This window comes from Solanum verrucosum, unplaced genomic scaffold, assembly GCF_900185275.1.
Source record: "Solanum verrucosum unplaced genomic scaffold, falcon-dt-bn FXZP01000261.1, whole genome shotgun sequence".
In the NCBI taxonomy this organism is placed as follows: Eukaryota; Viridiplantae; Streptophyta; class Magnoliopsida; order Solanales; family Solanaceae; genus Solanum; species Solanum verrucosum.
Window position 1 is genome coordinate 2,375,334 of NW_026019969.1, and position 14,710 is coordinate 2,390,043.

Consider the following 14,710-nt stretch of genomic DNA (forward strand, 5'->3'; position numbering starts at 1 on the left):
AATTAACTACGTGCATCCATTATAAGCAAAAAATTTAAACTAATTTCTGAAATGATCGTTGAACTTATAATTATTTTTCCTATCAATAGTCATTGCTTTTTTTTGGCTATAAAGTCATTTAACTTTATTTTAGATAGACTCTGAAAAAATATCTAAAATTTCGACAGAGAGCCTCTCTTGTTTGCTGACTTAACCTGCAAAATGTTCTGTAAATATTTATTTATCAAATATTTGTCCTCTTTCACATAATACTCAACTAACAATATTAGTAAACAATAATGAAATGTACTTAACATTATTTAATACTCCTAGTAAGTATATATATATTCCAATCCGTCTTTTAGTATTTTCAAAGGACTTGTTTGACTTACTGTGCAAACCATTAGAATTCTAAAATATCCACACTTGCACGGTTGCTAGCATCCTACTTGGGCTTGAGAATATAATCCATCAAAAAAATATTAAAAAGATACTGAATCACTTGTAAAATTACGTTGTAGCTCACTATTGTATTTTAAAAATAAGATTAAAAAAATGATTTTATTTATATTTTTACAATCTTTTGTTTTTTTCTATAACACCTCACCACCTAGAAAAATTAATAGTTTTTCAATTTACATTTACCGTGACTCAAATTTCCGACCCAATAGTTCATGAAATTCATATTGGATATCGCATGTCCAAACGCTCAACTAATAATCTGTCAATAAAAAAATCGACGATACTCATTTTAACCCCATATTAATTAGAAAACATCTTTTTCGAGGGACAATTTGTTGGAAGTGATGAGAATAATCTTTATTCGATTTCACATAGTATTACTCCATTCGTCTCATATTAGATATGCATCTTACTAGAAATATTTGTATATATTATTTGATCACTTACTAAATCAGGATAGAATTAACTAACTCTTCTCATTTTATCTCTATAATTAATATGATCTTTGAAAGCTTGAACAAATTTTGAAGATTCAAAATTTCCTTTTTTTCAAGAGGCTAATTAATATGAACGAAGGGTAAAATAGTAAAGCTGAAAATTTATTAATTATCATGTAAAATAAAAAGTGCACATCTAATATGAGACGGATGTAGTATATATAAAAAGGACCCATTTGATATTATCAATCCTATAAAATAATATTAGCATAATTTATTAAGATAATCACCTATATGATTACGTGATTAGAAAAGAAATTATGTTCAATAGACTCATTCAAGGGTGACGCTCCCAACATGATTTTCTTCATACTCAGAACTCTAATTCGAAATCTTTGATTAAGACCAAAGCAATTCCAATGGTCCATCACTACACACGATCCATATTTTTGTTACATAAATGAGTTACATCCAACCCAAGTACTACTGACTGGTCTACTTATTGTGTGGGACTACTTTTTCGATGTTTAGTCCCTATTATGAAGAAAAAAAAAGAGATTAATATTAAAAATGATATAAAAAGAGTTATTGAAGTTGTGTGGTTGGATTTTGCTACATGCTATAATAATAAAAACAAGATCTTAAGAACCTTCCAACAATAATACGTTGTTTTGGGTCACACTTTACTTTAATTTCCAAATAAGATTTATATATATTGGGATTTTCCCGTATAAACGCGTTTGCACTACTTTACTGTGGATAAATGTTTTGTTTTAATTGTTTTACCAGGTCAAGGAAATAAGTAGAGCCACAATAAAAAGAGCATTTATAAAAGAAAATGATAAATTAATTAAGTAATTTATCTCCTTTGAATTATAATCATTGTATTTTGCTAAATTGTACGATATTTTCTCAAATTTTATTGGAAAAGTACTGGAATCCTTAAAGTTCTCATATATACTTTCTCTACCCACAAGTTTAGTAAACATTATCATTGTGAGAGAGAAAAAGTAGTAACAAATTTAGGTAGGAAAAAAAGAAGAAGCAATAATTGAAACATGAATACGCAAAAACTGACTGGACATCACGATTATTTGAAAAAACGAAAAGAAAAAGGGGGATATCGTACGAACATTAAGATGGGTATCATTGGTCAGTATTATCACATTAATAAAACTTATGGTCGCATTTTTTCTCAACGTTTTCCTAATGTCAACCACAATACATCATTACTCCACAGTATTAATTAATTATATTGGCCCTGCTAATTGTTGTAGACTAGCTAGCTTAAAGGGCCAAAATATTTATATTCTACAAGTTAGTTAAATTTAAAGAAAATAAGCGTAAATTTTGTGTACAAGGAAAGAAATATAATACTCACTTCCTTTATTTTTACTCGTTTACTATTTCAAAAATAATTTTTTACTTTTAACATATCAACAAAAGATAATTATTTTATTTCATGTGCATTAATTATTTATTTCAAAATTATTTTTCAAGTTTAATATGAAACATTAATCAATATGTGTATTATATTAAAATAATCATTTCGATTATTATTTCTTAAGAAGCATGGAATATTCGAAGTGAACCAGTAAAGTGAACGGAAGTATATCTAATATTGAATCATAATCTTCAATAATATAACGATGGTCCCTACTATTTGTTTGAAACCATAAGGGAACACGTTGAGCAGCAAGGATAAAAAATTGGCAATATATTATTGTTGAGTTCATACTTAACAGATCCAGAAAGAAAGATTATTATTAAAATAAAATAAAATGGCAGCTTTACACCGTGTACCACATGAATTGCCTCTTGTGACAGAGGCTCGCAACAATAAAATTTCTGATAGTTAATTAACTGAGTTATTATGATTTTCACAATATTTATTTTACATGTATTTTACATGTGATATGAATTTTTTTAGCATTAGTATAGAGTGTAATTGAGGTAAATACTTTAATTTCTTCACAACACACAGATCAATCAAGAAAAAAGAAATAGAAAAGTGAAAAAATAATATCGTTTGATAAAAGAATATAAAAAAAGAATTATGATCTCTTAATCTATTGAACTTTCATTGATGAGATGTAAAAGAGCAATGAGTAAGTGTTAACCTATGGTATATTGTAAAAAAAAAAATTGTTTTAGAAGTTATGTTTGCAGTTTCATGTAACAAGTAATTTTCGTGATATTTGTTTGATTTAAGATTTTACAAATGAAATGGACTAAATAATAGTAGTTGGGTTAATTGAAAAATTATGGGCCACTAATTCTAAGTCGAATCTCAATATAATGGGCTCTTTCCGGCCCAAAATATGTTTCCACTCCTTCGACCCGTTAACCCACTTGTTTACTCTCTGATTGAAACTATTTTTCTTTAATAAAAGGAATGATGGATAATCTTAATCTATATATTCCTAGAGTAAGAATTCGACGATCAAGTTAGAGACTATTAGACGTCTCGCAGAATGATTCGTGAGCTAACAAATACAAATCTTGATAGTAAAATTAGTCCAAAATTTAATCTATTCTTTAATTTCTCTTATTGATCGTTCACAGTTTAACACTTTTTTTAAAAAAAAAAACTTTTAAGTAAACAAAATCTTATTTTCCTTCACTAACAACAATAAGATAATTGACAAAATTGTTGCTTTTAACATTTTCTTGAAGTTGATGAAAAGATAAACAACTAACCACCCAATGTTGGTGCTTCTTTTGAAATTTTCAATTTTTTAATAATCGTTTCCAATAAGTTTGGTGCAGGATTTTTCTTCTGGAATGTACTCCTTTTGTTCTAAAACAAGTGTTTTTTTTTTTTTTTTTTAAATAAGACTTATTTTAGTGTTTCAAAAAAAGAATTGATTTTTTTTTAAAAAAAATTGCCCTTCTTATTTCCTAGGAATAAATAATTTTTTAAAAAATATGCAAAAATTAATAACAACACTTATTTTGGTAAAAATGAGGAAATAGTTTCCTTTCTACAAAAAAGAGCCCATAGAGGAAAGCAATTTTAGATCATTAGTATACTTAAGGAAAGGTCTTAGATAGTAATTTTATCACTAAACAATCACTCAATTTTCTTTGTTTATCAAAACCCCTTTTTAGTTATTACTCTCTCCGCTTCATTTTAATTACTGTATTTACTAAAAATAACTGGTGAACGATAGTTGTCATTTTAGAAAATTAAGATATAATTAATTATTTATTTTTACTCAATAATATGAAGAGATATGACTATAATGGGGAAAAAAAATAGTACAAAATTAAGATCAAAGAGTAAAAATGAATAATTTAGTCAAATTACTCTTTTAATTATATTTTCTTAAAGAACGTGAAAAAAACCAACCTATAAATAAAATAGATTGGAGGAAGTATATTTACCAAGAAAAATCTAATATTACCCTTAATCATCTTCGCAGTATATTGTAATGCATAGTTGGATACAATTGATATTTTTGCACGCTTAACTGATATTCTGGATACATATTGGACTAATAATATTGTCACCTAAAGCTAAGATAATATGATTACATATATATTGCACACATAAACATAACAAGTAAACCAAAAAGGCATAAGATATAATCTCAAATCTAAAAGTAGAAGTACATAGACAAGAAAATGATAAAATGATCAGTAGCTTGGTCCCTCAAACAAAATGGAAAAGAAAGGATGAGGAGGAAAAAGAGAATCTGCTTTCCTCAAAAAGGTTTTTTTTTTTTTTGGAGAAAAAGAAGGATAATAATTATGTAGGTGGTAGACTTTTCTTAATTGTTTGTCTTCTCTTGTGTGCAAACCCATCACTGTGTCTCATTATCCAAAACCTTTCTATTTCTTCTGCTGTTCTCCCTGGTATTCTACCTGCTATAAGCCCCCACCTTCACAAAAACAAAACACTCTATTTTAATATCCAAATAAACATTAATAGTATAACGATAGGTTAACTGCTATAACAGATAAATATAAAAATTTCTCATAAATGATGGGCGTGTGTGAATAAAGTCCCATATGGAAAGTAGAAACAAAAGTGAAGGGAGTTATAAAGCAGGGTTGGAGCTAGGTAGGACCAAGGAAAAACGTATATTGTTTAACTTGATTTAAATTATTTGTTATCTATATATAGTAGATGTTGAATCTCTTTTAGGTTCTTAGCAAGTGTACTTTTTCATATTTTAAAATCCTGTAGTAAGAATGTTGATTTTGCCACTATTTATAAGATGTTTAACGATGTGAAGCATTTTGAGGAAAAACTGTGTGGACTTAATTCGAAGTATGTCTTTGATATAGTTTAGTCAAGTTAAAGTTAATGACAATACTACATCTGTGCATGTTTATGACAATGTTTTCCTAGTCTTAATAATGAGACATGAAGATACTGGTAATTATTCAACTTTTACCTGTCTCCAACAAGTTTGTGCATCCTGTAAATAAGATCTTCTTCTTGCTTGCTCATTCTAATGAATTCCCACTCCATACTATTAACCTCTGTTTACCAAGCAAAAAAAGAAAAAGAAAAAAAGAGGTTAAAAAACGAAAAACGAAAGAAAAAACAAATATTAGGGGTGTTACCTTCTTCATGGCTGCAACATCGGTGCATGAGTTTGTGTTGGTGATGAAGATTTTGATCCATTTTTAGGTACAAAAAAAGTAGAGAAACAGAAAGATAAGAATAATGAGGATCAAGAAAAGAGGAATAGCAGAGAGTTGCTGTTGAGTAGGAGGGACAGATTCTGTTTTTTTATACTTGTCCTCAATGGTTCGACAGATTTGTCTGCATTTGTTGTTATCATCAAACATCAAACAACGGCTGGTCCTAACCAAACAAACTACTCTTTCCCTTTGACTTGCAGTTGTCATTCCTTCCCATTATTTTTACATACATTTTTAGATACGCTTCTTTCATTTATATGGCCATGCATACCCAATGGATAATTAAGTTCAAATCTTAATTTCTCCCAATAATATAAGCTCTTGTGTCATTTTCTCCACATTAGGCATTTTGAGCTGAAAGGAGCAAAGAACATTCGGGATCAACTACAAGAAAAGCAAATCTTAGTAGACTGATTAACCCGAGCTCTCCAATAAAAAAAAGAAGAGGGGGATCTTCATTGATCATTATTTGTCTTATGAATTTGATTGGTAGGTCCAATTCAGGTAGTTACAAAAAGAACATATGCCAGAAAGTAACCCCAGCTAGTCAAATTAGTCCTGAACGACTCATGATGGTTGTAAACTTGCAGGTACAAATATTTTCTAAATCACCCAACCACTTTCAAGAATAAGAAATTCAAGACCAGAACTGATCTCGTCACTCCTTCCAACACACTAATGGATATGTATCTGCAGCCTAAATCATAAAATACAGACTACTATCTGCATGACATCTATGTAGCTCGTCCACTATAATCACATGGAAATAGCATCGACCAATTAAGTCAAACTATGGCTGTAAGAATTGGGAACTTTTTGAAGATACTGTACCATAATTAGCCCATTCAATTACAACAAGAGGTAATGGTCAAATAAGAACAATCTACAAGTACTGATAATCGAACTTAATAAACTCCATCAGAGGCTGATTCTTTCAACTGTAGCTGTACCATTATCTACTTGGGTAAGATGGTAATGCTTCACCAAGGTTGTCCTTTTCCTCCAAGTCGTCGAGCCAGCTCAAAATCTTTTTTCACTGTGCATCAAGAATAATGAAACAATATAAATTACGCATCATATAACAAAGCATGCCAAGCAAACAAGTAGGCAGTACTAAAAGACCTAGAGATGCCCAAGATATTCCAGCCCACTAATAATAGAAGTATTGTTCAGAACAGCAGGTGCCCATTATCCATATAAGTAGTTGAGACCATAAGGCAACTGCTCTCCTCTGATTCCCAGTATTATCTTAAAAGATCATTGGGCTAACTTTTCACAGCACTAAACACCTAAAACCTCCCATATTGAAACAGGCTGTACCTGGCCCCTAGGTACTCCTCCTAGATGTGATTGAAGAATTCATATGAAAGAGGTTAACTTGGAAGAGGCAATAGAAATGATTGCCTCATTTCACTTTTGCATCTTTAGCAAATGTATATATGGAGTAAATAAAATTAGGACCCCGAATATATGTGCATCTATGGCATAATTTGTATGCCGTAACTTTGTGACTAAAAGCATTTGTAGAGCATTTTCCTCCTCTTCCCTGAGGAAGGACGAGCATAACACAATTGAGAAAGCTAATAGGTATATGAAATCTACAACAGAATAACATAATTTGTGAAAGACAAGTAATTTGATGGACCAGGCTGCCAGCCCATTCCCCGAAGCAACAAGGAAATGAGTAGAGGGATGTCGAGAAAGGTCAACTGTGGAGAAGGAACGATATCATATAAGAAAACCAAAAAAAGGAAGAATTGAAGAGGAAACTTACTAAGTGTAACACGCTTCGCATGAATAGCACATAGCATTGCATCTTCAAACAAATGAACTAAAAAATCTTCAGCAGCCTGCAAAATACCTATATCACTCTTGCTGATATTGATTAAGAATAGAGTTCAATATGACATAAATGTTTTAGAGAACAAGGCATTTCTACAAAAATAGGCTGAAAATAATAATGTTGACTGAATAGACTATGCACTCAAACTTTCTTACTTTATGCATACATCTACATTTTGCTATTTTAATGATATTAATGATGAAAACATCCTAAGAAAAGCATGATGTGCAAGGATCATAGGACTATTAATATACTATATGTGCAGGTAAAGACAAATTGCCTGACAGAAAATAAGCAGAGTTTGACATGATTGCAACACTGTCTCGACTCTTGAGGAATCTGTATGAAGAATGGAATAAAGTTCTTTCACTCCAAACTATGCGCCAGATGGCACAGAATGAAGATGAATAATAGTTCATGTATCAACACTAAATATAATTTTTTTGACACTAAATAGACATTTCAAGCTGCTGACTGTTCCCCTACGACTATCTGTCTGTTATTTGAGCACAGCTACTGACAGAACAAAGGATTTCAGAAACATTTCCTAGGTTCCTGAGAAGACACTATGTACATTATTTTACAAGATCATTGATGCTCTTCCAGATACAAACAAAATCTCATAGGGAAGCAGAAATGCATGCTTGCAGAGAGACATGCTAAAGCTAATGCGTAGCTCTGTCCTTTTTTCTCACTAGTTATCCACAGCGCCCTGCCGGCTTAACGGGATTCTATCTGTTTCTGATCAATGATCACAACAAGCCAATTCCTTTTACTCCACATGTTTACTGGACATGAACTTGTCACTCACAAAATAGAAAAAACTACATCTTTTCATGTACATAGCAAATACACTTATATATAAATGCAGTCAAAAAGGTTTCGAACACAAAGGGCTTTTGGTTTATAGCACAAAGAAATAATGGGAATATTAGAGGAGGCCATAGGGTATACCCACTAAGAAATCCCTTTTCTTTTCAATGCCTTATTCTTTGCTGGGGAACTTAAAAATATAAGGTATTCCATGCTAGAGACTATGTATCAGAATTGGCTTAGCTTCAGAGGAAAAGGTGAATAACTTGTTGCTGCAAGATCAGTCGTATGTTGATGCAAGTATACGTATCGTATTTATGACAACAAAACAAAAAGCAATAGGAATTAGTGGTACTTAGTTATAATATATGTCCTCTCGATTGGAACAATATCCAAAAGGAGTGGACACCCTGATTTAGGGGTAAGCCGAGTAGCAACTTTATTTGCGGACACTGGACTGTACCATTCAAGAGATAAGCTTATCTAAGCAAAAATCAAAGAAAAGTAGTTTTTACCTTGAACTTGCCTGATTAATACACCTAAATAGTATTTTTTGCAATTTGAAGATATAAAAGCAATTCAGTTGAGCAGGACTCAGATAAGGAAAATGCACAACCATAATCAAAGTAGAAAAACCTTCATGGAGCAAGAGTTTGTGATAGACATCTCTAATTATGATAAATCTTCCAGAAACTCAAACTCCCTTAGCTAACTAATTGCCTTGCCCATCTTGGATTGCCTGTTAGGAGATGATATCAATTGTCTTTCTTCTATGTTGGTCGGACTCTTCAAAAATGTCGACGGGTGCATGTTGGATTCTCCAAAACTAGTGCATTTTTGAAGAGTTTGACACGGGTGTGGGATCATTTTTGAAGAGTCCGAGCAACATAGCCTTTCTTATCTAATGTATGCTAGGTACTGAAAAGAGGAATATCACTTTAATAATATGTTGGATCTTTTCATACACATTTACTACCCTGACCGCACAATTGGAACATGCTTTAAATTATTATGGAGTTCATGCTGTAATTTTCTATTACTTGGAGAAACCTTTTATAGGAGATTATTAAGCACATTTTGAAATTGATAGTAGAATTACTCTAAGATACATAAAATGATTTTAATATGTCCATGGAGCAGAGATTGTTTCAAGCTAGATATGTTATTGACATATAAAACTACTAGATGATATGAGAGCAAATATATTCATATGAATCGATTTCCCTCTCCTCTCTAGGAACACATGATTCCTATAAATAACTTAAATTAATGCACATGATCCAAATAGCAGCTAACAGATCCACTTTTTATGGTGAGAAATTGGCGTACCTCTTGAATAGCAATTAACGCCTCAGCTTGCCAACGAGTTACCCCAGGTGCAAAAAAGTGACTAATTTCTCTAACCTGCCCCAGTCAGAAAAGAGGGATAAACAATTAGGTTTGGTGAAAACTTAATAAAGGCAAGGATAAATCCATAATCTATTTGGTCTAAACTAAACCATACTATCATCAAGGGTATAAATATAGCAGTTCTACAACACATTTACATTTAAAAGAATAGTCAGAATGAATATTTTGGTATACACTCTCAATCCACACTTTCTGCCAGAACCACAAACTGAGTCCCAGGGACTTCCTGAAATATAGAGCAGGAGGATAGAAACTTTTTTTGACTAGCAAATCTGCGTAGTACACCTTCTTAAAATCTGAAATTACCAAACCTCCTACAGAAGCAGATCCTCACTAATTGACAAGAGTTAACAAGTTTCCACTTTTGTAAGTCCGGCAGATCATAAATGGTCTTCCCACTCCAATCCCATATTGAAATCAATACGAAACGGAAACCTTTCTTTGAACAATAGTGCATAATCGCAAAAACTGGTCAAACTAACCTGCAAATTGAACTCAGCCAAGCCCAAACAAATAAAATACTATAGTATAAAAATAAACTCAAGAAAGAGAATGAATTTTTCTTTCTTCTATTTGTTAGCATCAGTGTGCTCTCCATTGAGAAACTAAATCAGTTAGAAAATAGGTGAATGTTCATCTTGACGTAGTCTAAAGGAAAATGAGAAACTGAGTTATGGAGTAATACATCAATTGAAGCTTGCCAAAGATGCCTCTTTTAAAGGGTTTTTATTCAAGAGAACGGGGTTATTCTCTCCATTCCATAGTATTTTTATTTTTTACTATCCTTTCAGCATCTATTTTTTTCTTTTCAATCTAGTCTCACTAATACTCATCAACTAGTGGAAAGCCCTAACATTAGCTTTACCCACTAGTGCAGCAGTGATTCACGTGCTCTCCACTCAACTAAGGCATAACACTGATAGCCCTCTCGCTTTTTTCGGTAATCTACATTAAATTAGACACCTGCAACTATTCAGATTCGACTTCTTCCATTCAGCCAGATTACATGGTAATGAAGCACTCAATCAAGCTATAATTGGTTTAGAGTTTCTCCTATTTCATCTAACCATATGGCTGCTAAGCTCAAATTATATCTAGCAGTCTAACTTTATCCCTGTAAGCAAGCACAACATCAACAGAACCATGATGAATGTAACCAAAAAAAAATTAAAATGCATTAGAATAGCGACTTTGATATGCTATAAGTCCATATGATGAAAATTACAAGTCTGATGAAAGGAGCAGCTGGAATAACAAGATTCCACGTCTTCTGGAAGTGTCTGATTTCTCGAAGCGCCACTGACCCTGGCCTGTAACGCCTCTTCTGCTTTGGCTTCTGCACTGAAGCTGAAACACAAATATTCTCCCATCATTTAGAAATATAGGATTGGGCTTGAACAAAACGAATGTATTTAGAAGGATTCATATAGTTAACCCAACTAGCTTCAAATTGACTAAAACAAAAGTACAGCAACATAACTACATGTCGAAAGCATGAATGTTCAGAAATGCACATTAATTTACTTCTATATACACTTACTTGCCGGCGCAGACCGTGGACTTTTTCTTGTAGGCGTCTGATTTATCCCAAACAAAAAGCAAAAAATTAACCTCACGAACTTTGAATTAGCACGAGAACACCAAAATCACAGTTATTATCATACCGATGGAGTCGCTGAAGGTCCAGCTGCAACTGCAAGTCCAGGTACAACATCACCAAATTAGGGTTCAAAAACAAACTCAACAAAAATCAAATCAAATCCAAAAAGCTAAAATGAAGTGTATACGCTTGTGTAAACATTCACACACAGAGAAACCATTGCTGAATGTACATAAAAGGCATTAATCACCGCTTCTTATCTTCAACTTGAGCCATATACAGTTGATTTTTTTTTCTTTACAAATATGTATTTAAAACTAAGTCAGATCTTATTGCCTATATTTGCGAATTCGCTAACTTTTCAAAACTCTAAAATTACGATATGTGTGCAGTTAGGTTAAATTATAAAAAGGAGAGATAGAGAAGTAACCAGAAGGTTTGGTGCGACTTCGTTTCGCGAGGTGTTTGGTTCTCGCCATGGCTGCTGCTGCTGTTGCAAAGAAGAAGAACCAAAAGCAGATTTGAGTAACTTGTTAATGGAGGATTTCAATAGTTTGAGAGAGAAATTCAGTTCCCGCTTTATTTCATTTTTTTGATTTTTGAAGAAGAATGAAGAGGTAACTGTACTCAACCCATGTCACTGCCACTGACATTATTTGCTCCTATATACCTTTACTTTTTTGTGAGTACTTTTTTCGATAATTTGCAATTTAAATCTTACTGTGGCAGTAAAAATAATTTTGCTTTTATTTTCAGTATAGTCCATTTATTAACTCAGGCTAGAATTACTATTTTTTTTTATTATTTGAAAGTTTTTTTTTCCGCAAATTTATCACTAGATAGTGTGTCTAGTGGCCTTTTATTAAACATAAAAAATAGGAAGAAAAGACAAATATACCCTCAAACTATCGTAAATAGTATACAGATACCCTCCGTCATACTTTTGGGACATTAGTGCCCCTGTTGTCCAAAAATTAGAGCATATTATCCCTTCACTCTAACGGAAGACTAAATAAGGACACATGGCGCAATCTTAGCCGTCGATTCGATATTTAATAAATGTCGGGTCGGTGGATAAGATTATGACACGTGTATGTCTGTTAGCGTAACGAGTATATATGCTCTACTTTTTGAACAATAGGGACACCAATGTCCCAAAAGTATGACGGAAGGTATCTGCATACCATTTACAATAGTTTGGGGATATATTTATCATTTTTCCCTAAAAAATATCAATAGGGATAAGTGCAAGCAAGGGAGGCTAGATCTTACCTTACTAATCCTAATGAAGTACCCAACGTCTACTACTTAACAAGCATGAAGAAAATAAGAGCTGGAGAGAACTAAGTATTTTCTGATCATCACAGAGTTTGTAATACATCCATGATGATATTACAAATGAGGATGCTTAAATAATGTAAAAATATGCCAATCAAGAAAAAAATTGAGTTATCAGCCTCAAACTTTCTATTACAAACGCATGAATTAAAAAAGATTGATAGCCCATTAAAAGTAACTTGAAGTATTTTTCTCTTGTCTTCTTCTTCAAACCTATCCATCAACACTTGATAATTCATACTTTCTTTATGGATTTATTGGATCTTGTTGAACCTATTGATACTGTCAAATGGTTCTGCTTTGCATGTCGCATCGGTAGGTGCCTTAGAACAAACTCCTCAGTCATTTTACCGTCCCAACTATGTTGCCTTCCATGTGTCTTCTTTTTGCTTTTGTTGCTTCCACTTTTTTGTTGCCTAGGTGATATATCTCCTTCCCTAGCCACTCTATCAAAGCATATATCCAACATATCCTCCTCATCTTCATCGAGAGAATTCTTGCCCAAATCAAGCATATTGTCTTCCTCATCTTCAACAAGAGAATCCTCGCCCAAATCAATTGTATTTGACACTAAGGCCCTTGACTCATTCTTCTTTGCAATCACACATTTAGGCACAAATACGGAAGCTTCTGGACTTAATTTGCTATTCAAAGTAGGTGGTGAGACCTGCTTTTCTTGGATCAAATCGTTGTCCTTCTCTGTTCACTTTACTTGCTTTCCAGTAGTCTTCGATAAAGCATCAAAGCTATTCGAATATAATAGGTCTCTTGAGGCATTACTAATATCTTACCTCTTCTCACTGTCATGAAAATTTTCAATCGCACCCTTTTCACTACATGGAGATTTATTTTGACTAGTCGGGGAAAGACTCCGATTATTTGAAAGTTAAAACTTGGCGTAAAATAGTTTTGCTTTTGTTTTCAGTTTAGTACATTTATTATCTCAGTTAGAATTACTACTTTTTTCAATTATTTGAAATTTACAACCTACGGTTGGAGTAAAATAGTTTTGCTTTTGTTTTCAGTTTAGTCCATTTATTATCTCAAGCTAGAATTACTACTCAGATTACCAGAGTGTTAACATTTTTAATTTTGTGTTAATTTGGTCATATTAGTTTACAAAATTAAATATTTAAGGGTTTCATTTTGAATTGAAATGCTCTATTTTTGTGAGAGATATTATTCTATAAATTTAAGGGATTTTAGGTTGTTTTCCCATTAAACAAATTTAGATAGAAGTTTTACATATGATTATTTATTGAAAAAATTATAGAAATCTCACCTTTTAGTTTATGTATCACCATTATCCCCTATAAGTTTTACAAATCTCCAAAATCCCTCATTTTTGTGCATCAGATTAGTGTATCTCGCGCATCAGATTAGTGTATCTCGCGCATCAAATTAGTGTATCATGTATAAAATGTAATGTATCTTACTTAACGATTAATGTATCTTGCGCATCAGATTAATGTATCAACGCTTATATTATTGTATCCGTTTGAGGGAATTATGTAATTATAAACTTTTAAGGGATATATTGTAATTTTACTTTAAAAGTATGTGATTTCTGTAATTTGCCCTTATTTATTATTTACATACTTTGAGGCTTTGTTTATTTTTTTTCCATTCTTTATTTAATTGTAGGGTATTTCTAGACTATATTACCTTTCAATTATTTTAAAAGAAATACTCCACTTTATACTTATCGAATCAAGCTTCTAAATTTATTTTATCCGAATAAAATTTTAAAAGAAATATCATTGACTTTGTGTCTTGAATTTTTGGTGCATTTAATTTGTGATTGGATCCTTGAAAAGGTTTTGATGCGACCCAAAATTGGAGACCCAGCCTCTAGTCATTTGGATCAATATTTTTTTTAGTTTTCACCCCGATGTTCATTACTTATATTAGAGCCTGACTAAATTCAAATCTGTATCTGAAGTCCCTTATTGAGAATAAAGTGCTTTCTAATAAAAACGATTTCCTACCCAGAGAGACTCAAACCCAGATTTCTGATTAAAAATGAAGGAGTACTTGAAAATATGAGATTTTGTGTTGGTTGTGGAGGGGCGAGGTAGGGGTTTGTGTAAATACAAAAATTTTAAAACTTAACACTAATTAAAAAAAGTCTCTCCTAGCTATTTCTTAAGACTGGGATTTTTGAAACATAAA

The 14,710-nt window shown here is 32.1% G+C and overlaps 1 protein-coding gene across 1 annotated transcript; it reads right to left on the reverse strand.

The window, feature by feature from the left end:
- Positions 1-4,537: 4,537 nt before the first annotated feature.
- Positions 4,538-5,714, reverse strand: LOC125815957 (MYB-like transcription factor ETC3). The gene is made up of 3 exons (XM_049495535.1): positions 5,454-5,714; positions 5,282-5,369; positions 4,538-4,762 (listed from the first exon to the last, which is right to left on the reverse strand). Exons 1-3 carry the CDS (start codon positions 5,512-5,514, stop codon positions 4,630-4,632), a joined length of 282 nt encoding a protein of 93 aa, XP_049351492.1. The 5' UTR covers positions 5,515-5,714; the 3' UTR covers positions 4,538-4,629.
- Positions 5,715-14,710: the final 8,996 nt, after the last annotated feature.

Bases quoted from the DNA above. Each gene is read 5' to 3' on its own strand.
- LOC125815957 (XM_049495535.1), bottom strand. From the start codon at position 5,514: ATGGATCAAAATCTTCATCACCAACACAAACTCATGCACCGATGTTGC. The intron at 5,370-5,453 runs GTAACACCCCTA...CTTGGTAAACAG, and splicing joins ATGTTGCAGCCATGAAGAAG to AGGTTAATAGTATGGAGTGG. The intron at 4,763-5,281 runs GTAAAAGTTGAA...GTTTTTGTGAAG, and splicing joins CACAAACTTGTTGGAGACAG to GTGGGGGCTTATAGCAGGTA.